The 23,582-nt window shown below is 38.0% G+C and overlaps 1 protein-coding gene across 1 annotated transcript in view; it reads right to left on the minus strand.

Annotated features, from left to right (window-relative positions):
- anxa10.L (annexin A10 L homeolog) overlaps positions 1 to 23,582 on the minus strand; it is a 46,213-nt gene that overhangs the window by 18,023 nt on the left and 4,608 nt on the right. Inside the window, exons 2-6 of the mRNA XM_018268625.2 lie at positions 16,386 to 16,467; positions 10,707 to 10,801; positions 8,596 to 8,709; positions 3,999 to 4,089; positions 1,633 to 1,712 (exon numbers count right to left, since the gene is read on the minus strand). Of these exons, the coding sequence (XP_018124114.2) occupies positions 1,633 to 1,712; positions 3,999 to 4,089; positions 8,596 to 8,709; positions 10,707 to 10,801; positions 16,386 to 16,467 (462 nt within the window). The remainder of the gene's footprint in view (positions 1 to 1,632; positions 1,713 to 3,998; positions 4,090 to 8,595; positions 8,710 to 10,706; positions 10,802 to 16,385; positions 16,468 to 23,582) is intronic.

Consider the following 23,582-nt stretch of genomic DNA (forward strand, 5'->3'; position numbering starts at 1 on the left):
TACCTCCAACCACACTATAATACATTCAGATTATATTCCTGTTGTGTTGAGATAAGGGAGATACATTCAATCCTACTGTGCATTTGGGTTCAGGTGGAGCTAAACAGGTTGTGGTTAATGAACTACATACTGTAGCTTGATAAAGTAAAGTAGAAAGAAGATGCCCAGTTGCATAGTGTACATGTTTGGGTTTACATTTTCTTTTATCTTCTTCTAATGACCCTTATATATATTGTGCACTTAAATATATAGATGCATCCTATCTCAGGCTTTACCAACAGCAGCCAACTATCAGATCATCCCTCCTCTTAGGGAAAGTCCAGTGATTGATATGTGAACCAGAAAGAGTAGTTCAGATGGCCAATACCTTATAGTTAATGTGCAGGGGCATAACTACAGATGAAGCAGACCCTCTGGTTGCAGTAGTTATAGGGGGCCCCATGAGGCACTAATTAATGAGCAATTTCAATATATATTGGTAAACAGGACAACCTCTGGAATTTTGAGGGGCCCTAAAATTAATTTGCTGTGGGGCCCAGTAACATCTAGTTATGCCACTGTTAATGTGTGATAGAAAAGTGAAGCATATGCCCATTACATCATACATTTCCTGGTTATAGATGTCTCTGACTTCTTCTAAGTTTCACATGTGTGTTTCTTTGTGAGCTATATTCTGTTTGTTCACCTACTGCTGTTTTACCTGCTCCTGCCAATTCACATTTGTTACCTGAGCAGCACTGACCAAATACATTATTCTTGGTGGCCCAAACAGAGCCTTCCGCATTTTATTACTTGAGTGCAAGTAAAACCAGAGTAGCTCTTGGGGCCCACCATGGAGAATCTGTATGCCTCCATCTTTTTTTGTGCTGCAGTACATTTAGGTTTGACAAGGCTTTTGAACAAGTTGAGCCCCAGTATTTTATGGTGAACGTCACAGTGTGTGCAAGAAAGCATTAAATTGTGCTTCCAAACTTGACATGCCTGATCTGTCCTGGTCTGCCCTGACATTGAAGTATTTTGGCTTTGCTGTTTTCTGCAATCCCCCACAGCTATGACCATGAGAATAGCAAAATCAGACCATATTGATATCATGGCTGGCTGCAAGCAGGAACTGGTGCTTAGCAGTACATTTGCATCTACATCCAAACTATGGAGGACTCGATCTGAAAACAAATGTGGCTTTTGTAGGTGAAACACACATTAAAGTAAAAGGTTATAGAATTTATGGGGAAACCTGTAGTGGTGCCTTAACAAGGCAGGAAATAGCATCAAGTGGCAGAGATTAGCATCAACAAAGCAAAAAGACAGAAGAGTCTCCTTGAGATAACAGTACACTGGTACAAACACTGGAATGAGGTCCGGAAATGGTACATACGAAAAATATAAGGATCTTTGTGATTATAAATATTTCCATTTTTACTGTAGGACATTTCCTATAGACCAAGTAACCATGATGCTTAATGTATAGGTGTTTATTTTTAGCTATGATTGTTATTAACAATATGTGTTGGCTATGCCCTTGAGAATCACAGCAATGAATCATTATGTTATGCTTTTATTCTCATTAGTGGATACACAGGGGACAATGACATTGCTTTCATGCGCTAATGTTTGAAAAGCACTTTACTATACCTGCACCAGGTTCATTAAGGCATCTCTGAAATGACCCGAGGTCTCTGAATAAATGTCCTGATCAAGGTTGTTATTGTATTCTAGAAGGAAAACAGCATATTATTTATTAATTTGTTTCTAACTTGCATGTTTGTAAATGGCTATAATTTATTAACATTTTAAAAAAAAATGCCAAACGTTCTACACATTGTTTCCAGCTACTGCTTCCACCGGCCAACAGCCTTGTGTTGTAGTGGATTGTTGGCCGCTGTTCTTCCCAACTGATTTAGGGAATGGAAGGAACAATCTATTTTACCATTTCGTTCAATAGCTTTTACCCAAAGTCAAATTAAAAATGTGAGTGTACCTTGCATGGCAATTTTTCATAATAACATTTTAAGAAGAACCTACGATTGTGTTTGACTATAGAAGTACAGGTATGGGATCCTTTATCCAGAAAACTCAGAATTAAGGAAAGGCTATCTCTCACTTGGGTAATTTTATGTCTTATTGGATTTTTACAAGTATTAGATAGAGGTATACAACATATGGAATAGAATAAGAATAGTAACAAAGTAGGTGAAGAAAGGAAATACTGTTCTTGCGCAGTATCTCAAATATAACAGAAAGCAATTTGTTTCTAAATATTATAAAATTTTATATAAAAAAACAAGCCTATGTGGGGCATTCACTAAGATTCGTAGTTGCACCAGGTGTAACTTCGTCGCACTTTGCCAGGCGTAGTTTCGCCAGCACTTCGCAAATTCACTAAAATCCGAAGTTGCACTCAGGGGTAGCGTAAGCTTGCGAAGTTGCGCTAGCGTTGATTCGCTAAGTGAAGCGAAGTTATGCTAGCGATGGTTAATTTGCCTATGGCGCCAAATTTCAATGGAGGAATATGTAGCAGCACTACAAATGCCTGGGAAACCTTCAAACATCAAATAAAATTTTTATTTTGCCCTACACATGTGCCCACTGTATAGTTAAGTTGCCATGAGTTAGGAAATGTAGGGGGGAAGGAGGGGAGCCCCAAAAAAAATTTCGATCTTTTTCAGCCTATCACCCATAATATAGAAAAAACGCCAGCGTTTTTTGGGACTTAGACGAAATCCCTATCTACTCTATTGCGCTTCGCCTGGTCTGAGGTGGCGAAGGAAGTCAAGCGTAAAAGGTAGCGTTCAGAACAATGCACGCGTTAGTGAATTTAGTAATTACGTCCGCTGTGCAAATTCGCCAGGCGTAAGGGTGCGAAGTTACACTAGCGAAGTTACACCAGCGTCCGTTAGTGAATTTGCGAAGTAACGAAAATGCCCAACGCTAGCGAATTGAAGCTAGCTTTAGGCGCTTCAGCGCATAGTGAATTTGCCCCTATGAAAACAATGGCATACAAATAAACTGAAATATCTATTGGGCTGCATTTCTGTATGGTTCTCAATAGTAAAAAACAAAAAAAGGAAATATTGGGGCTGTACGGAGAGATATTTCTGGTATCACTATGGATAGTAAGTCTGGTGTAGGATGAGTTCTAGGTACAGGTAGGAAGGGATACATCAGGAGATCAGGAAGCATAACCCCTAAGTTCCCAAATTCCCTATATATCTAAGTGGTGTGGTACCTTGTTCTCTAAAAAAGCTATATTTGCTTCAAATTCTCTATTGGCATTGAATCTTTTAATTATCTCTTGTATAGTAGGAATGTTTAGGGGTTTCCAATTGGATACTATTGTCATACATGTTGCTGTTGTGATCCGATTAACCAGTGCCTGGCTCTGTTTGTGTACAGCTTGTATAGGTTTAACCAGTAAAAAAGTGGGTATATCTCTGAGGACAGGATGTGCCAGCATTTGATCAGTAATACTTTTAACTTCGGCCCAAATTGGTTGCAATGCTGGGCAATCCTAAAAGATGTGTAGTAGAGACCCAATCATTTCACCGTTTCACCAACATAAAGGGGGGTGATTTGGGAAGACCTTATGTAACCTCTCTGGGGAATAATACTACAACATAAGAATCTTATAAATACTCTCTTTTTGTCTGAGGCCATTTTTCAGGCGTTTCCATAGACTCCATTATATCCAAATAATCCAAATTTTTAAAAATGATTTCCCTTTTCTCTGTAATAATAAAACAGCACCTTGTACTTGATCCCAACTAAGATATAATTCATTCTTATTGGAAGCAAAAAACCAACCTATTGGGTTTATTTCATTTTTAAATTATTTTCTAGTAGACTTAAGGCGTGAAAATCCAAATTAAGGAAAGATCCATTATCTGGAAACCCCCAGGTCCCAAGCATTCTGGATAACAGGTCCCATACCTGTATATTATCACCCATTGAAGTAAAGACATTGGACAGAAGGAATTGTGTAGTAATAACAGCTTAGTTACGTAGTACGTAGGCTTCTTTAATTTGAAATATTTCAGTGCTTGATCTCAAAGCTAAGATGTCAATTAGGCAGTTTTCGTCTGTTCCTGGTCCCTGCAATGAATAAATAGTAAAAATAGTAAAATAATTTTATCTACTTACAGTATTAACAAGTAATAGTTCATACAGTTTACAATGGGAAACAGTGATAACCCTTTAAATCTGTTTAATACAAGTTATACATTCTCTGAGAATAATATGTCCTTTTAACAATTTCTGAAGCTAAAGTAAATGCCTACTAGAGCCACATTTCTAAATTTTACTTACAGCTTGCTTTGGCAGAGGGTAAATCACCTAAATAGTTTAGGGCCAGATGAGTATTGCATCTGAAGCAGCTGCCCATCTTAAATATGCTGCAGTATCTTTTTTTTTTTTTGAATAATTTGCCTTAAAATGTCATTTAATATTGTTTTACTACAGTCTGCATTTATATATATATATATATATATATATATATATATATATATATATATATATATATATATATATATAAATTCAGACTGTAGTAAACATATATTAAAGGACATTTTAAGGCAATTTATTCCAAAAAGATACTGCATATATAAATTGATTTGCTCTTCAATTGGTCGGGAAACTGAGATCATTGACTCAGATAATTAAGAAGGCTCATCCCAGGAATGTAGTTACAAGATTTTTAAAATATTCCACTTATAATTACATCTCTTTTTCATATTACTTATATAGAGGAAAACTGACTGCACCACAAATTATTGACTTAAAATAATTAATGTGTAAATCAGTAAAGTGGAAAATAGAAAGTAAATCCAAAGGGTTAGTTGTGTGAAGAGTAATCCCAGCATTAAAGGGGAACTATCACGAAAATGAAAATGTAAAATAAGCGTCAGCATACTGAAATAAGAAACTTTCTTAATACAATCAATTAAATTCTGTACTGTTTCTGAAATAATCAAGTTTATCTTCACTTTCCCTCTCTCAGCATCTGCTTCTCTTCATTCTCTCTTCACGCAGGGGTTGGGTGTCAGATAATCATTGACAGTTAGATCGAATATATCTTATAGGGGGCTCCTTTAGCTTAGAAGATGTATTAGAGCTCACTCTATTAAAATCACCAGAAATCCGGTCTCTCTATATGCAGAATTGATGCAAAAGGCAGTTATTATGTTAGATTTTGTTTTTTTCTGGAATCATTTATTTGAATGAGCTCTAACACATCTGCCAAGAAAGGAAGCCCCCTTATAGGATATATTGGATTTAACTGTCAATGGCTATGATAAATAATGATGCAGAAAGTTTTTATTTCAGTATGCTGAAGCTTATATTAAATTTCCATTTTCGAGATAGTTCTCCTTTTAAGGAAGTCATCACCTTTCAAATCTATATATATAACTTGCAGAAATCCACACTATCGTTTTCTATGTTTTTGTCTTGAAATGTCATGTGTTATTATAAAACTAAAGGTAAAACTAAAGGTGGGTAAAATACAGAGGTTTTGTATTTTTACTTTTGTCATTTATTAATGTCAGTGCTATTTTATACTTGGAATGTAGTGAAGTAGATTTACTCCATGTATTTTTATTAGGTATATCCCAAGCCGCGACCTGGCTCTTTGGAGGCTTTGCTTCTAAAGCAATCAGAAGCAACATCTTTGATAAAAGATGATAAAAGTTGGATTGTCCTGGCTGTGAATCACTAGTGTGGGGTCTTGAGGCTCCAGAGTCTCAGGGCAGAGAGATTTTGCTTTGAGCACCTGTATGGTATTGCTGCTTTCTGTACTACTCTGCTTGTTCTCTACTATCTAGGAAGCTGTTTATTGTGTAACATCTGTGATTAAACTAATCTGCGGGCTTTTAAGAACTACTGACATCCAAGTTATTGTGAATCCGTGAAACTATAAGGGGTTATTTACTAAAACTTGATTTTGTCTGGTCTGGCTTTTTGGGGCAAATTTTTCGAGATTTATTATACCCCGATGCTGAAAAAAGCCCAAATCTGGATTCTCCAACCTATCAAGGTAAAATATAAGTCAATGGCAGATGTCCCAATCCCAATTTGAAGGTACCGTATTGTGGTCTGTGCTGGGTTTAGCCAAATTCTGCGTTTTCTGGCAATAACCTGTTAAAAATCAAGCGTTTCGGGAGAAAAGTCTGATTAAATTGTATGATTCGGGTTTTTGCTCGATTTGAACGAGTCTTTTCCGCGATACGATTTTTTCTAGCTATTGTATTGATAAATAAGGTAAAACAGTGGATGGGTGTTTGGTGGATCTTTTTTTATTATAAAAATTTATAAAATTTAGTCAATAACCCCCTATGTTTGGGAATCAGTGCCGAAGCCCCTATTCCAAGCTGTGTGCAAGGGTCCACCTGAGATAGATATATGCAGTACATAAAATAAAAGTAATAGCTATATTATTCACAGGATTACATTTGAAGCCATTCTTTGCCCTTTTATTTTTCTGTGGCTTTTCCAGTTTTATTTTTCTCTAATTTCTGCTAGTGTAAACACTATTAGTTCGTGTTGACTATTTAAGTAAGAACAGCTGATTGAGGCTTTCAATTTGGTTCAAGCAGATATTTTTGGTTTGAAGTGGGTTTTCTCTGCATTCATTCTGGATGAAATCAGAACCTTTGAGAGGCAATTCACATGTGGTTTTATTATAGGTCCGATTTGTTGTGTTCTAGAGAACATGGAAACACTGCGCATGCTTTAACCTTCACAAAAATGCCTCTGTAGACACAAATCCAATTGAATGCATAACATCTAAATTTGATATGAAGAACCTCAATGTTAGCTTTACATATAATTACCATTTTGAACTGCACAATCTTGTGTCCGACAACTAACCTTATGATTTATTATTCTACCATCTGGAAAACCTGCCGAGAATTATAAAGAGATATATGTAGCCCAAGCATTTGTAAGACCTTATATTGTCTTGTGTAGTATAGTTTATATGCTCCTCCCCATGTCTAAAAGCTGCATGGCTAAAGAAGATCATGTAATGCAAGCATCAGTATCACTTAATTTATCATTCAGAAATCAAGAAACTCAAACAAAAGAAATAAGTTACATTTATACATGTATTTAAAAGAACATGAGGCACTACTTTATCTCAGTGAAATTTGTAAACAAGTCATTACATACAATATCCTTCTTTAGCCACTTTTTAGACCTGGGGTGGAGCACCTAAGCTATATTTCATCGTGGTCTGCACTAGGCTGTAGCCCAATAATCAAAAAATTCTGTGTTTTTCGGGCAATAACCTGAAAAAAATCAAGCGATCCGGAAGAAAAGTCTGATTAAATTGTATGATTAGGGGTTTTGTTCGATTTTAACGAGTCTAGCAACTTTTCCTAGTTATTTTATTGATAAAAAAGGTAAAATAGTGGTTGGGCGTTTTTTTAATTAAAAAATTAGATCAAAACGGGTTTTAGTCATTAACTCCCTATGTGTGTGAATCAGTGTAGAAACCCCTATTCCAAGCTGTGTGCAAGGGTCCCCCTGAGACAGATTTATGCAGTGCATAAAATAAAATGAATAGCTATATTATTCACAGGATTACATTCTTTGCCTTGTTATTTTATTTTTCTGTGGCTTTTCCATTTTTATTTTTCTCTAATTTCTGCTAGAGTTAGTTCGTGTTGACTATTTAAGTAAGAACAGTTGATTGTGCTTTCAGTTTGGTTCTGTTTGGTTTGAAATGGTTTTCTCTGCATTCGTTTTTGATGAAATCAGAACCATTAAGAAGCTATTCGCATGTGGTTTTATTATAGGTCTGACTTGTTTTGTTTTAGAGAACATGGAAACACTGCGCATGCTTTAACCTTCACAAAAATGCCTCTGTGGACACAAATCCATTTGAATGCATAACATCTAAATTTCATATGAAGGACCTCAATTAATGGTGTAACTAGAAATTACTGGGCCCAACAGCAAATTATTTTTCAGGCCCCTAAAATGTCTAGAGATTGACTTTTTTACCAATATTTACTGAAATTGTATATGAATTAGGGCCTCATAGGGCCTCTATATTTCCTGGCACCCCTGCAGCCGCAGGGTCTGCTTCCTCTGTAGTTACACCCCAGACCTCAATGTTAGCTTTACATATAATTGCCATTTTGAACTTCACAATCTTGTGTCCGACAACTAACCTTATGATTTGTTATTCTACCATCTGGAAAATCTGCCCAGAATTATAAAGAGATATATGTAGCCCAAGCATTTGTAGGACCTCATATTCTCTTGCGTAGTATAGTTTATATGCTCCTCCCCATGTCTAAAAGCTGCATGGCTAAAGAAGACCATGTAATGCAAGCAGCAGTATCACTTAATTTATCATTCAGAAATCAAGAAACTCAAACAATAGACAAAAGTTACATATATACATGGATTTAAAAGAACTTTTAATGTGTATGATTATAAATCATAAATTTATGCTTACTATGCATCAGCTCGGTTATTTGTATTTGGCCTTTGATTAATGCTGTACTAGGGGTTTGTCCCAGTTTTAGAGCAGGACAAAGACATATGAGCTAATTAGCTAGTTATAGTTTCTGCACTACGTGGAATGACAATTACCTTCATAGCATGCCAAAGATCATGAGCGTCATAGGATGGAGGAGGGTACATCAAGCCAGTTATAACTTCTTTGAAATGGCCATCAAGGTTATCTTTTAGGACTCCAAGTAAATCCTTATTGGATAAAAAGCAGAAAAAAATGTCTGTTTGAAGGCATTGAAGGTCTGAAAGAGATCACCATAATTTGCTATATTTTTTTCTTAATTAGCTAATTGTGTTGCAATGTTAATTATAGATGAAGTGTGAGAGCTTGCAGATTGACTGAGAGGCAGATTTATTAAAATGTAAGTTTAGAGCTTAATAAATAAGAACGTACCCACGCTCTGTTCATTTCTACTGGATTTTTAGAATTGTATTTATCAATGGGTGAAAGGTAGAAGTCACCCTTTGATAAATAAGGTTCTATAAACCCTGTACGAATGTATAAACATGGACAAGCCTATTGGGACATACAGTGCTTGTAATATTCTGTTTGAAATCTCTTCCCAACCTTTATAATAAGCTGAACTTTAGGCAAGAACTGTATAACACACTTTATTGCTCTTTTTGTCTGGGCAAACTTTTGCACAAGTACAGTTGTCAATAGCAACCATTTAAGCATCAGTTTTCATTCTCTAAATTTTATTAGACTGAATTAGAATTTCTGATTGGTGACCTTTACCAACTGCACTTTAACACTTATCCTATGTTCGTAGATTGGCCTGCAAATCTCTATCTATCTATCTATCTATCTATCTATCTATCTATCTATCTATCTATCTATCTATCTATCTATCTATCTATCTATCTATCTATCTATCCATCCATCCACCCCCCCTCTCTCTACATCTATCTATCTATCTATCTATCTATCTATCTATCTATCTATCTATCTATCTATCTATCTATCTATCTATCTATCTATCTATCTATCTATTATCTATCTCTCCCTCTCATTCTCTAGCTTCCCATTTGCATATTCATCTGTCTGTTTTCTTGCTGTGGGGACCTCGATGTCTAGGGTAGTGGTAATTAGTCAGTAGGTGCACTTGCACAATATTTATCAGAGCTTACTGGGTGAAACTCTTACGAAGTGCAAGGAGAGTGTTTGGGCTCCAATTCCTTTAATGAATAGTGTCAATGTGTGCGCAAATTTCCATCCATGTTAGTTGTAAATGAAACAAATGTGTGAGTATGCATATAAAGCAACACTGGTATCTAAATCTATGTAGTAAGTGCTGTATATTTTTACCGAATTTTGTATGAAACTTGATCACATATACGCAGGCACGTTTCTGGCAGTAACACCCAGTGTCGGACCAGGGCCCCCCTCGATCCTCAAGTGCAACAGGCGCCAGGCACATGCGCAAGCGGCGCCACTCGGCATGCATGCGCAGATGGAGCTGTGCGGCGCCTGTTGCACTTGCGCACTGAGCGGCGCGTCACAGAAGAGGATCAGGCCAGTCCGACCCTGGTAACACCGACTGAGGCGGTGTTCACGATGACGCCCCCTGGCGCGCTTAACTGAAAATAGCTGACGGGGGTCCGGTGGAGGGCGCATTTATAGCGCAGAGAGCAAAACTGTGCTCATGCACTAGAAAAGCCGAATTTCCGGTATAAAAAACAGAAATCCTGCTTTTTAAGTTACCAGGAGCAGCTTTTTGTCACCCCTGGTAACTTCTGGTGAGCTGCCGTCTGAGGCAAGGTGCTCCTGCAATGCCCCTGCATGTAGGCTACATGATGTAGCGTGACATGGGATTCTTTTCATTTTATTTATATTTTATTATATTTATTTATATATTAATATTTTATTATAAAATGATACGCTGTACAGACACCATCTGAGGCATTCATAGGCACACATATGAGTAAAGTTCATGGTGTTTTTTTTTGGTAACTTCTACTTGTACTGACAAATGATGGGAGATTGGTTTTGGACGTGCTAAGGAGTTTGCAAGAAGAAACTTGTACAACCCCTTTACTTCTCTACATGTATTTCTTAAATAATATGTCTTTTAAAGTCAGCTTTGCTTAATGCTCCACATGGCACCACTTAATAAATCTGACTCTCAATGTCACACGTATTGACTATGATCATTGATAATCTGCAGCACATTTTAGAAATTTCATACCGCGCCATACAAATTCCCATAGGCCTCTGCAATCATGATCCTTTGTGCATTGCTGCGTTGAGTCAGAATATCAATCAGAACATCCTTGTCGCATTCTGTAACAAGAGAAGGTTAAGTATATTTTGGAAGCAGTCACCAAACCTACACAGATGATGAGCATATTGGAGGGGAATAGTTTTTATTACATAAAACAAAAGTGAAATGAGATTTAAACTTGTAGACATGTTCATTATCCAACAATTTTCCCTCAATAAAATAGTTTTACAAAATCCCTTATTCTACATGGACAGCAAGTAGTTCAGCTATGAATATATGGTCTGCATTCAGGACACTGCAATGCATTAATGGTAATATGAGAAAAATACCCAAAAACCCCTTAATATGGAGATAAATAGCTTTAAGTCATATAGTTACCCACATCTATCTGTTTCTGGATCACGCTGCCCTTGAATGAGGTTATTCTAATGAAAATGTGCTCTCTTGGTCTATACTCAACGCATTTAAAAGAACATACAGTGCTTGGAGCTGCAGATACTTTTGCAATTGCAGCATGAAAGTTGGAGGCCATACATCAAAGGAATATACATATTTATATGAATTTCATGAGCAGATTTTCCATCATAAGGGAGTCCTTATCATTTTAAGTCCAATGACTATATATTAATAAGGGAACTTGACAATCATATTAGCTGCCTTCATCTTTTTTGCATTATAGTTGTAATAATACTGGCAGGTGCAGTGATTTTTGTATTTTATAGGGAATATTTGAACAAATGTATAAAGACCTTTTAAATCACAATTAGATATTCAGTATTCTATTTATGTTCTTTGAGATGCTCCACTTACAAGAAACAGATTTCACTTTAATCTACCCGCAGGATACTAGTTACAATTCTCCTCTGCTATACATGCAGATTCTCTGACCCTATTGTGTATTAAAGGAGAACTAAACCCTACAAATTAATATGGTTGAAAATGCCATATTTTACATACTGAACTTGTTGTACCAGCCTAAAGTTTCAGCATCTCAGTAACACCAATGATCCAGGACTTAAAGCTTGTCACAGGGGGTCACCATCTTGAAAAGTGTCTGTGACACTCACATGCTCAGTGTACTTTGAGCAGCTGTTGAGAAGCTAAGCTTAGGGGTCGTTATAAATTATCAAGCAGAAAACGAGGTTGACCTGTAATACAAGCTGATGCTACAGGGTTGATTATTAAATTCTGATGCTAATTGCACTGGTTTCTGAGTTGCCATTTAGTAATTATTTGTATTAATTACTAATCAGCCTTATATTGTGACATTTATATTCTATATGTACTGTATATTGTGAGTGGGTCCCTAAGCTTAGTAAGTGACAGCAGCACAGAGCATGTGCAGTGAATCAGCAGAAAATAAGATGGGGAGCTACTGGGGCATCTTTGGAGACACAGATCTGTACTGCTAAAGGGCTGTGGTTTCCTTGGGCTGGTACAGAAACCCAAAACATAATGTACATTTATAGCCTGTAGCATATCATTCACCTGGATCAAATATGGAAATATTTAAACATGTTTCAGTTTAGGCATATAGACCATATTACTGTAAACTAAAACTGGTCTTTTGCTTTAGTTGACTAAGGAGCACTATCCAAGCCATGGCCAACAGAATAAGATTCCACCTGCCGTTAATCAGTATTGTACACATCACATGTGTGTTTACCCATTGAAGTCCCAGACAAATCATGATGTTTAACCTTAATATAATGAGGGCTCCTGTCTGCTCTGCTACCAATAAATTGTTAATGAGAATTCTACTGTATATTTATAACAAAATTCTACTCATTTTTTTTTTATTCAAATCAGGTTAATATGCAACACAGGCACATCATTTAAACTATAAACAGAATGTTTCTCTGAAGAGCATCATTTTTGCCTTCAGCATACAGTGCATGGTAATTAAACTTTATTAAACCCTTGGTAAATGGAGTGTTGTGTGGCATAATTGTTAAAAGTGCCTAAATGAGCAGTTATAAGTAAGCATAGCTCAAGTAACAAAACAATACGGAAAAAAAACTAATTTGAAACTCATTAGTGAAAGATATGCTTAACTACATTAATAAAGGTATTTGCAAGTGAAAACTTTATTTTACAGGATAAGAAAACCCTTACATACATTTGAATGTTTGATGCAAAAATATTTAGCAAAAAAAACCATTACTTTTTGTTATCCTGTGTTAGAATTGTCATATAGGGGGCTCATTTACTAAGCCAGAGGCAAAGTGCAAAACCTGGGCACCCTGTTTCTGTGAGATTTTCTATGAGTACAGCCCTTGCTGCACTTATCAGTGCTATATTCAGAGGGTGGAGGATGGCAAGTAATCATTCTCTGGAACACCCTATATCTCAGTTTAGGCTAGTGGGTGCAGGGCCAGATTTACATAGTGGGCGCCCCTAGGCCAACTGCCTTTTGTCGCCCCTTTCCCCTCCAGGGGAGCAGGAGCAATGGGGATTGGTGTGTAACACCTATTTGGGCTGCATAGCACACAAATAGTTAAACTGTCCAGCTAGCAGTAGAAGCATGGGTTACACGCGACTTCACACAACAGGGTCAGGGCCTTCGCCATGTGGAAGTGTTCCCTCTATGGTGTAGTGCAACTACATCCCCCCAGGCTACTGTGCATACAACAAAAGATGGGCGCCAGGAGGTTCTTGCAGTAAAACAGAAAACGGTTTATTTAACTATGCACGAGGCAAGTGACCACAGGTTTAGTACTCACGCAGGAGCTGAGGCAATAGCACATTTCTCACACAGAGCTGCAGGCATTAGGCATTTCTCACAGAGGAAAGGTCTCCATTAGGCATTTGCAGTATTACACACATTCCCTCCTGGAAGTTGTCAGGAAAGCAGCTTCTACCCTACAGTCCCTCTTCACTGAGGTCCCTGACTGGAGGCAACACATAAAGCCTCTGGGAAGCTACTCCCTTACTGCAAATCCTTGTTGGAGCTTCAGCTGCTCTTTCTCTCTCACCTCTCTGCCTTTCTCTCCTAGAGAGACTATAACAAGTCTGCCCTAGTGTAACTATTCCTCATTCACGGGGTTACCTGGTCCCCGACTTCTTCTCCAAAGCACATGGGCCTTTCTGGGCCTAGCTGTGCCCAGGCTCCCCTGAGCACACCCAGCTGGATCACCATCCACAGGCCAAAGAGGAAGTGGCCACTCCCTACACACACTATATAGCAGTGTAGCAGGGGAGTGTCATTCTCTCCTGGCAGATCACTCTAAGAAAAAAGGTGGGGGCCTTAAAGCTGCAGGGCAGATTATCCAGTAGGGGTCCCTACAGGTGCATGGAAAATTTAAAAAATTATTGTATCTCCAGCGCATCCCCAGTGTTTTTGAACCAATGTGTGTGTGGTTGGGCAGCATGCCGCCCCCCTAAAATCCTGCCGCCCTAGGCCCGGGCCTAGGTGACCTTTCCACAAATCCGGGCCTGAGTGGGTGCCAGGGGCTGGATGCACTTCTCTGACTATTCCACCAGGTGTAAATTGGTTAAAATTTAAAATAAAAACGATTCACTTGTATCCAAAACAAGTGTAAGGAAAACAGCTTTCCATTATTGCATGTTTTGTGGCTTGGGAGGTTATTTATCAAATTTCGTATTTGTATAATATAAGAGGCTTTTCAAACTCTAAACCTACTAAACTCACATTTTAAAAACCAACATATTTTTACGTATTTATTAAAAGATCCAAATATAAAAAGCATGAATTAATAAAAATGCAGAACAAATCCAAATAAGAATCTGAAAGCCCTGTTTTTGTAAGAATTATCATGAGATTGTAAATCAAAAAAAAAACCCTGATAACCTCTAAAAACTCAAAGCAAAGAAAGATTTTACCATTTGTAAACAACAGCTTTTGTAATAGATTTTTTCTACACCTAGTGGGTTATTTACTAAACTCAAATTTATCTGGTTGGGCTTTTTAGGGCAAAAACTAAAATTTTCAGTGGAAGAAAAAAGCTAGAATTTTTCTGGATTTATGATACCCCAATGCTGCAAAAAGCCAAAATCCGAAAATCCCCCATCTCAGACCTGTCAAGGTAATGTATAATTCAATGGGAGATGTCCCTATCCCAATTTGAAGATATTATGGTTTGCACTGGGTTTAGCCTGATAATCCAAAAATCTGGGGTTTTCGGGCGAAAACCCGAAAAAACGAGCTATTCGGGAAAAAAGTCAGAAAAAATTTGATGATTTGGGTTTTCGCTCAATTTTATCAGGTTTTTTCCCTATCCAATTAATTCAAGTTTTTTTATTGATTAATAGGGTCAAATCGGGGATGGTCGTAGTTTTTTTTAAATTAAAATTAGATAGATTCAAAGTTAAGTAAATAACCTCCTTAATAATTAATATTTTTTTTGTGGTTCAGAGTAATTATTCTTATACATCATTTTAGCACTAAAAAGTTCAATTCGGGGAAACCAAAAATATATGAACATTAATAAATTGGTCCCTTTGTGTAGATGGCCATTATACTGCAGACACAATGCTGCGGTGTCTGGGCCCATTCTCATTGGCTGATGACAATATATAACCAACTACTTGGCATCCTGAAACCTTCTTGTCTAGTGTACCAAGAGGAAATACATTTGCATCTATAAAGTTATGTAAACCAAATTAATTTTTGGAGGGGTGATCATTCATTTATCAAATTGATTTATTTATTTGGTGCATAATTTATTTACAGCTTTATATTTTACAGATTATAGCAATTTATTTTTATTTTCAGAAAGGGGAGCTTCTCCCCTTAACCTTTCTACTTAGGATATGTTACATTTAATGACTTTTATGAATTAATTCAGTTACGTTTTAATTAACTAATATCTGAGCTCCTGTTTAAATGAATTTGTTAATTTAGAACAAATGTTTAACAGTTTACAATGTTTTCATCTTTCAGAGCTATAGCTTGGTATTTATTTTGTGTTGCACTAATTAGTGTTATTGCCACAAGCTGTTAGCAACATAAAATGTTATTGAATCCAAGGCTGCTGTAACTCCAGAGTTTCCACAAAAGGCCTGCATCAATAGACGCTGCACACTTCACCAAAAGAATCGTGTGCAGACATGATTTTAATGCTGAGTGCAGAAAGTGATGCCATCCACATTGTCAGTGCAGTTGATTCACATCAAATGCCACACACAATGGTCACACATACACATCGAAATTGCTTAAAGCACAGTACTTTACTGGGGTAATAAAAGTCGGAAAGAGCAAAACAATTAGCACAAATGAGAATAAAAAGTCTAATTTCGCAATGTAATACTCTTCCTTAAACTGTTATTACATTGTGAATTTTAATTACGCATTGCCCACTTTTAAGAAGTTCTTGAAGGTGTTGTAATCTTTCTGTAAGTTTTTCAGAAAGAAGTTTTATTACATTCACTGCCCACTGGCGCTAACTATAAAATTTGCAAACCTTCTTCCACAGTCGGAAGTGTTTGCTAAACAGTTTCTGGGTTCACAAAAGCTATATTAAATTTGCACAAAGGCAAATTTTTTTGCACAGAGGCATAACTTTTCGCATTCGAATATTTTTTCCCTTATCGACTTTTATTACATTCTCCCATTAATATTTTATCAAAATAAACAAATGATTTAAGTAGTTATATATAAGAATTAAATAACAGGATACACACCAAATCCTTGAAGAGCTCCTCCAATCATTTGGGCATCGATCACAGGATCACAGCTTGGATTTGGAACTATTGTTCCTTGAATCTGTTGAAAACATCATGAATATTTTAAGCATGTGCCCATTTCACTATTGCCTATATACTTTGATTCATCTTAGATTATCTGTCATCCTTGAAGGTGTCCTTCATAAATAAAACCATAGTGTTTCTGGTCTGCTATGCCATGCCAGTGTTTACAAGATCAAAGAACTAACCATGAGCATTAAAAGTTTAAATAGCTCTAACAGATTTTTAGAATATGTTTTCTGTTTATAACTGACCAGAATAAAGTGGCATTGCCAAACGTGTTTTAACTAGCAACTAAAGCCCTACAAACAAATAGAACAATAAAACTCAGGGCTGCTAAATCAACTCCGAGGAACAGTTGCAAATCTTTACCACTGAATTAAAATAAAATAAGTAAAAATAATATGATCGAAACCATTACCACCCCACTCCACATTCAACAGAATGTTCAGTAGGCAAAAGAAAAACATTTAGTGTGATTAAAGCGATACTGGTCAACATGTCCCTCTCCCCACACATTCCACGTTCATGTTCAATGTAATAAAAGGGGCAAAGTTTGCTACTGGTTTAATCACCTATAGCAACCAATAAGCATATAGCATTTGCTGGTCACCTGTTTAAAACAAACATTTTGTTGGTTTCTATGGCTTACTGCTCTTGGGCATACTTAAAAGGAAACTATCATACTTTCTAAATATAAGCAAATAAAAATTCTGTATCATTTCTGAAATAATTACGTTTATCTTCACTATCCCTCTCTCAGTTTCTGTTTCTCTTCATTCTGTCTTCATGTGGGGTGTAAGATATATATATTAATTTTTCCTAGCAGATGTATTAGAATGCAAATCACTTTTTTGGATTATTTGAGTCTCCCTACTCTCAACATGGAGTTAAATGATCCAGGAAGCACTTAACTTCCCTCTGCTCATTTCTGGTGGGATTGGGAATTATCTTTGGGGAAAGGGATCTGCAACCTGACATTTCTTTCACTGAATCAATGTAAAATAAAAGGTAATAAAAAATAATATGATTTGAATTTGATTATGTGTGTTGCTCACAACATCACCATCTGACTGAAACGTCTACTAATTTATCTGTTAGACTCCAGGCTACAAAAATGTTCTGTAAATACCTCAATAAACAAGGGGATTTGGAAAGAAAAGATTTTTTTGGGGCACATTTATAATAGAGTTTAGTCTACATAGATTTTTGCAGACCTGGAGGCAACATTCAATATTTCATTGACTGGAGAGTGTTGGTCCTGAGGGTACATCCTGAGTTGACACTAAAGATTTGCTCCTGTTATCAAGCATTTTCACACAGCCTCTTCTTGGGCCTTTGGATTCCCAGAGTGTGCTCCTGGGCTGGGGTATTGGCAAACACAGTTTTCCAACACCCCTTTCCAGATCAGGTATGCAGGTTTCATGGTGCACTAGTGCCTCTGTATGCATTGTTTCCAGCATGTCCTTTGATCATCATCAACTCTCTGAAGCTTGGTATTGCCCATGCAAGTGTTTAGTTCTAGGAATCCATGAAGCTTTTTTCTACCATTCTTGGATGCTTTGTTAATTGTCTTTTGCCAGGATCTGTGCCTTTTGCCACATTCCATGATGCTTGAGTTAGATGCTAGTGATGAGTGAATTTATTCGCCAGCCATGGATTCACTGCGAAATTCCGAATTTGGCCATATGAGAATTTTTTCACTTAACTGCGGCGAAAATTGGCAGCGGGAAAATTTGCAGAGAAAAACCCCTCATTGACTTTAATGCATTAGGACAAAAAAGTCGCCATAAGAAAAAAATGCCCATTGACTTTAATGCATTTTGAGTAAGAAAAATTGTTGCGCACGTAAAAAAAAGTTGTGTGTAAAAACGCCCAATGACTTCAATGCGTTTCACTAATTTTTCGCGGTTCTGCCAATTTTTTGGGACAGATTCACTCATCCCTATTAGTTGCAACACTTGCTATCTTCCCTTAATCCTTGGACTAAAACTTTTATTACTTATGACTACTGCACGGCCTGCCCCTATGCCTCATTGACTACACTAGCTTGAGTGCTTCTTTATTCTCATGATGTCCTCATGGAGTTGGAAAGTGTCATGCCCAAAAACTGCCATGTGCCAAGCTCTATAATTCTGCTGAAGGTTCCAGATAGTCAGAACAGGGTGTTGCAATTTTGGGTCTGGAAATTTAGGGCAGAGACACACGGCCAACTTCGGAAAACGAAGTGCCAACCCGCCATTCTAGCAGGGGAAGGCAGTTTGGGGAGATTAGTGGGCCCGAAGATTTGTCGCCAGGTGACTAATCTCCCCGAATCTGACAGTGTGTATCTGCCCTCACACTGAGTATGTTTGTTTACTTCAGCTAAAGAATTGTGGACATGCAGTGGAGCTAAAAGGCCACTGTGTGAGGAGAAGATAACTATTAATCAAGAATGGGAAGCTCTTTGTTGATCAACGTAAGGCACTTTGTACCCAAATGCACAGTATGTCTGAGAGCAGATTAAAATATTTGGTGGAACATGGAGAAGATTTTGTGATTGGATGCAGAGCGGTTTGTAGCTGTGAAAACAGATTTGTTACTGCAGCAGGACTTGAATATTTTCCCTTCGGCTTAATTTCAGTTTAACTTTACTGATGTATAAATAAATATACGGTTCCCTGTATTTATATTTCATGGATGACAGTATTAGCAAAATATTGGACATTTCACTTGCACTTCAGAATTAATCCATCGAGAGAAATTTCTCAAAGGCTGCATTTTGCCTGTCATTTCAACACCACGTGCATCTATTTAAAGAAAATATTTAATATTTTCAAGAGGCAAACTGGAGCCTAACAGATGCAGTGTGATGATAATAAACATGAAATGTAGGATACTAGCAGCATTAGCAGCTCTCTGAGTATTTCCTAGAATCACAATTTTTTAGCCTGTCTGGTCAGATGACACGTGTACTATTAGATAGAAGTGGGTTCTAGAGACTCAAAATAAATCGTAAAACACTGCACCTCAAAACACACTTTTCCAGACCTAAAATAGTTCAAAACTCTAAATAAGATGATTTCATTTGTTTGAACTAAATAATGTTTCATTTTTATTCTAGAAAAAAAGGAGAATAAAATGCAAACGACTGTAAATAGCTTGACAGTATGAAATGTTGTATTAAAAAAATATATTCTTTGTACAAATAACATGAAACAACCTGTAAGAACACTGGTACTGTTTATATTGTGGCTACTTTATAGTGTCACTGTACTCTTTGATTTTTGCTATAGAATAAAACATACTGCACCACTTGGGCATAAAAGCACTTACAGAATTGACCGCTATATGGAATATAGTCAATATAAAAGCTTCAAATATACAGTGAAATATAGTATTCTCTTTACCTCTTTACTACTAGGTAATATCAAAGATTGTCAGATATATGGGGAATAATGTACTCTCTATTGTAAATTTAAGGATATTGTATATAATTAAGCTACCAAGGAGTTCCATGGTCATATAAAAGTCCAATGGGGTTATGTAATAAAAGGCAATGATTTTGCACAGGGGCTGTAACCCATAGCAACAAATAAGATGTTTGCATTTAAACAGGTGGCCAGTAAATGCCACCTGCTAATTGGTTGCTATGGGTTACTGCTCCTGGACAAACAGTGTATTTTATTACATAACCCCAGAAGACTGCAGGCCAAGTGCTTTTATAAAGGCTATGACTCCTAGGGGCATATTTATCAAGGGTCGAATTTTCAAATTCAAATTTCGAGTTTATTTTAGCATGATTCAACTAGGGAATAGTCCAAATTCGATTTGAGGTTTTAAAAAAAAAAACGAAATTCGAATTTCAAAATGTATAATGTACTGTCCCTTTAAGAATTCGAATTCGACTATTCACCATCTAAAACAAGCTGAATCGGTGTTTTAGCTTATGGGGGGACCTCCTACAATCAATTTGGAGTAGTTTGGTGGACTTTTACAAATCAAATTTCTAAAAAAAAAACCTCAAATCGACTTCGATTCAAGTTTGCGGGTAGATCCTATACACCCGAGTTTAAAAAATTTGATTTTTTTAATAAATTTTGATTGGTCAGTTTTTTTGAATTTCGAGTTTATGGGAGTTTTAAAAAAACTCCCATAAACTCAAAATTCGACCCCTGTTAAATCTGCCCCCTAATTTTGCTGTACATTACATTGGAGGACATTATTCATTATAGGATCCATTATCTGGAAACCCATTATCCAGAGAGCTTTGAATAGGTCGTCTCCTATAGAGATAGACTGCATTTTAATTAAATTAATTCAAAATTTAAAAAATTATTTCCTTTTTCCCTGTATTAACTAAATAGTACCTTGTACTTGAGCCCAACTTGAATATAATTAATCCTTACTGAGGGCAAAACAATATTATTGGGTTTAATGTTTTAATTGTTTTTAGCAGACTTAAGGTATGGAGATCCAAATTATGGACAGATCTCTTATTCTGGATATCAGGTCCCTTACCTGTAGTACACAAACTTCACTAGTCATGTGATGCTATTAAAAAACTGATGACATCCCAGAAGGTGGAGGCTCAGCCCTTTGTGGCTCACACAAAAAGAGGTGGCGGAGAAAGTTTGCGAGACGGCAGAAACTTATTGGGATGAAAATCAGGGTTCAGCCTCCCCTTCTATGCTATGGGATGCGTTTAAGGCGGTCTCGAGGGGTGCCCTGATTCAATCCATTAGTAGAGTGAGGACTGAGGCCAAACGGGAGGTTCAGCAGGCATCTTGGGAGTTGGAGGCGGCGGAATTGGCGTATGTTGAGGCCCCCTCCCCTGACCTACATAATGGCTTGATGCAGGCCCACACTAAACTGCAATGTAAAATGACAGCTGTTACCCAGGAAAAGCTACTATATGCCTCCCAGAGGGGGTTTGAGCAAGGTGACAAGTCAGGCAAACTGTTAGCCTATCTATCCAGAGTTACTAATCCGCAAACAATCATTCATAGGGTAATATCTGCTACCGGGCATCCGATTACGGATCCGCGTGAAGTAGCAGACGTATTTGCTGAGTACTTTACCAATCTCTATTGTTCCCAGGTGTCTTACACTGAGGCCCAGCTAACAGACTTTTTATTGGATATTCCCCTGCCTACTTTACACCCTTCATATGTAGCTTTACTTGACAGTCCTATTACACCAGGTGAAATCCGTGAAGCTATAGCCTCTATGACTCCTGCCAAGGCCCCGGGTCCAGATGGGCTACCCCTGGAGTGGTACCGTACCTTGGGGGAGAAAACACCGGCCACACTCTGTGAAATTCTGAATCAGGCCAACCAAGCCAGTAAACTCCCGCCCTCCTTTGCTAATGCGCTTATTGTTTTGATCCATAAGGAAGGGAAAGATCCGGAGCAATGCGGTTCATACCGTCCCATCTCCTTAATAAATGTAGATGCCAAAATCCTGGCAAAGGTGCTGGCGGTCAGATTGCAACAGGTTATTACTCAGTTAATTGAACCTGACCAGACCGGTTTTATGCCCAAGAGGTCCACAGATGTTAATTTAAGACGGCTTTATTATAATTTGCAGGTCCCTCATGACAACCTGGGATCCAGGGTGGTAGTTTCTTTAGACTCCGAAAAGGCATTTGATTCTATTGAATGGCCATACTTGTGGGCAGTGTTGGAGTCCTTTGGTTTTGGTAAACAATTTATTGAGTGGATCAAGTTGCTTTACAGTCATCCCACGGCTCAGGTCTTAGTGAATGGCTTTATCACTCCGTCCTTTCCTCTGGGCAGGGGGACGCGACAGGGCTGCCCCCTGTCGCCCCTCCTATTTGCTTTGGCGATAGAGCCACTGGCCACTCAATTTCGTATTTCCACTAATCTCACTGGTCTTAAGTATGGCCGAATAGAGGAAAGAATCTCACTATATGCTGACGATGTATTAATTTATTTGGCGGACCCTGGTCCCTCTCTAACGGAAGTGTTAAACATCTTTGCCCGATTTACAATCTATGCCGGCCTCCGTATAAATTGGACTAAGTCTGTGATCTTTCCACTGGACCCGGATTTAGACCCCCAGCTAGCGGCTGACTCCCGCCTTAAGTGGGTTGATTCATTTAAATATTTGGGGATCACCATCCATCTGGATCCAAAACAATTTGTGCCCTTGAACATTTCTCCCATTAATCATCAACTGGCCACGGTATTACAGGCTTGGGGTAATCTCCCTTTAACACTCTGGGGCAGGATCAATATTGTGAAGATGGTCTATCTACCCAAGTACTTATATCTATTTCATAACTCCCCAACGGTTATACCCAAACAAACCTGTAAGGCCATACAGGCTCTGATTACCCCTTTTCTTTGGTGTAACAAAGCTCCTAGAATTTCGTCACTCAAGCTGATGGCCACGTCTATGAATGGAGGATTGAATCTCCCTAGTTTTCATGACTACTATATAGCTAGCCAACTTAGTTATATTAACTGGTGGTTAACGCAAGATTTGAGTAATCCTAATGTACCTCTACAGGCCCGTCTAGTGGGATCCCTAGAAGCCCTTCGTAATTGCATCCTCAGGAAGCCGAGGGACTTGCCTACACTGCCCCCTTGCATGGTAGCCCCCCGTGCGGCTTGGTTGGTTGCTCTGAGAACACTCAAAATGCCATCCCCTATCCTGTCCCCACGGCTGCCTCTCTGGAGGAATTCACACCTCCAGCACTTCCTTCCATCAGAGGCCATGTGGTTCTGGGCCCAGCATAATGTCAAATACCTGGGGGACATTGTGTGTGATGGGAGGTTCATGGATATGGTTCCGTTGAGGGATCAGATGGGCGTTCCAGACCTTCCTATGTACCGTTATTTGCAGCTGAGGCATATGTTTAGGGCACAATTCGGGTCTGGGGAATTGGTCTTGGGGGATCCTCCCCTTCTGGTTCAACTGAGGAAGGAGGACCCAGTTAAAATGGTTTCCAGGCTCTATGCCTGTCTGCAATCCTCCAAGTCCCCCCCGTTCCTCTCCCTTTTCAGTCAGTGGCAGGCTGATATCCCCAGTTTGACTGAAGAGCACTGGGAGGAAGTAACGGATAGGCTTTACCAATTCCTAATAAGCACCAGGGACAGACTTATTCAGTACAAATTCTTAATGCGGATT

This window comes from Xenopus laevis, chromosome 1L, assembly GCF_017654675.1.
Source record: "Xenopus laevis strain J_2021 chromosome 1L, Xenopus_laevis_v10.1, whole genome shotgun sequence".
NCBI classification, from domain to species: Eukaryota; Metazoa; Chordata; class Amphibia; order Anura; family Pipidae; genus Xenopus; species Xenopus laevis.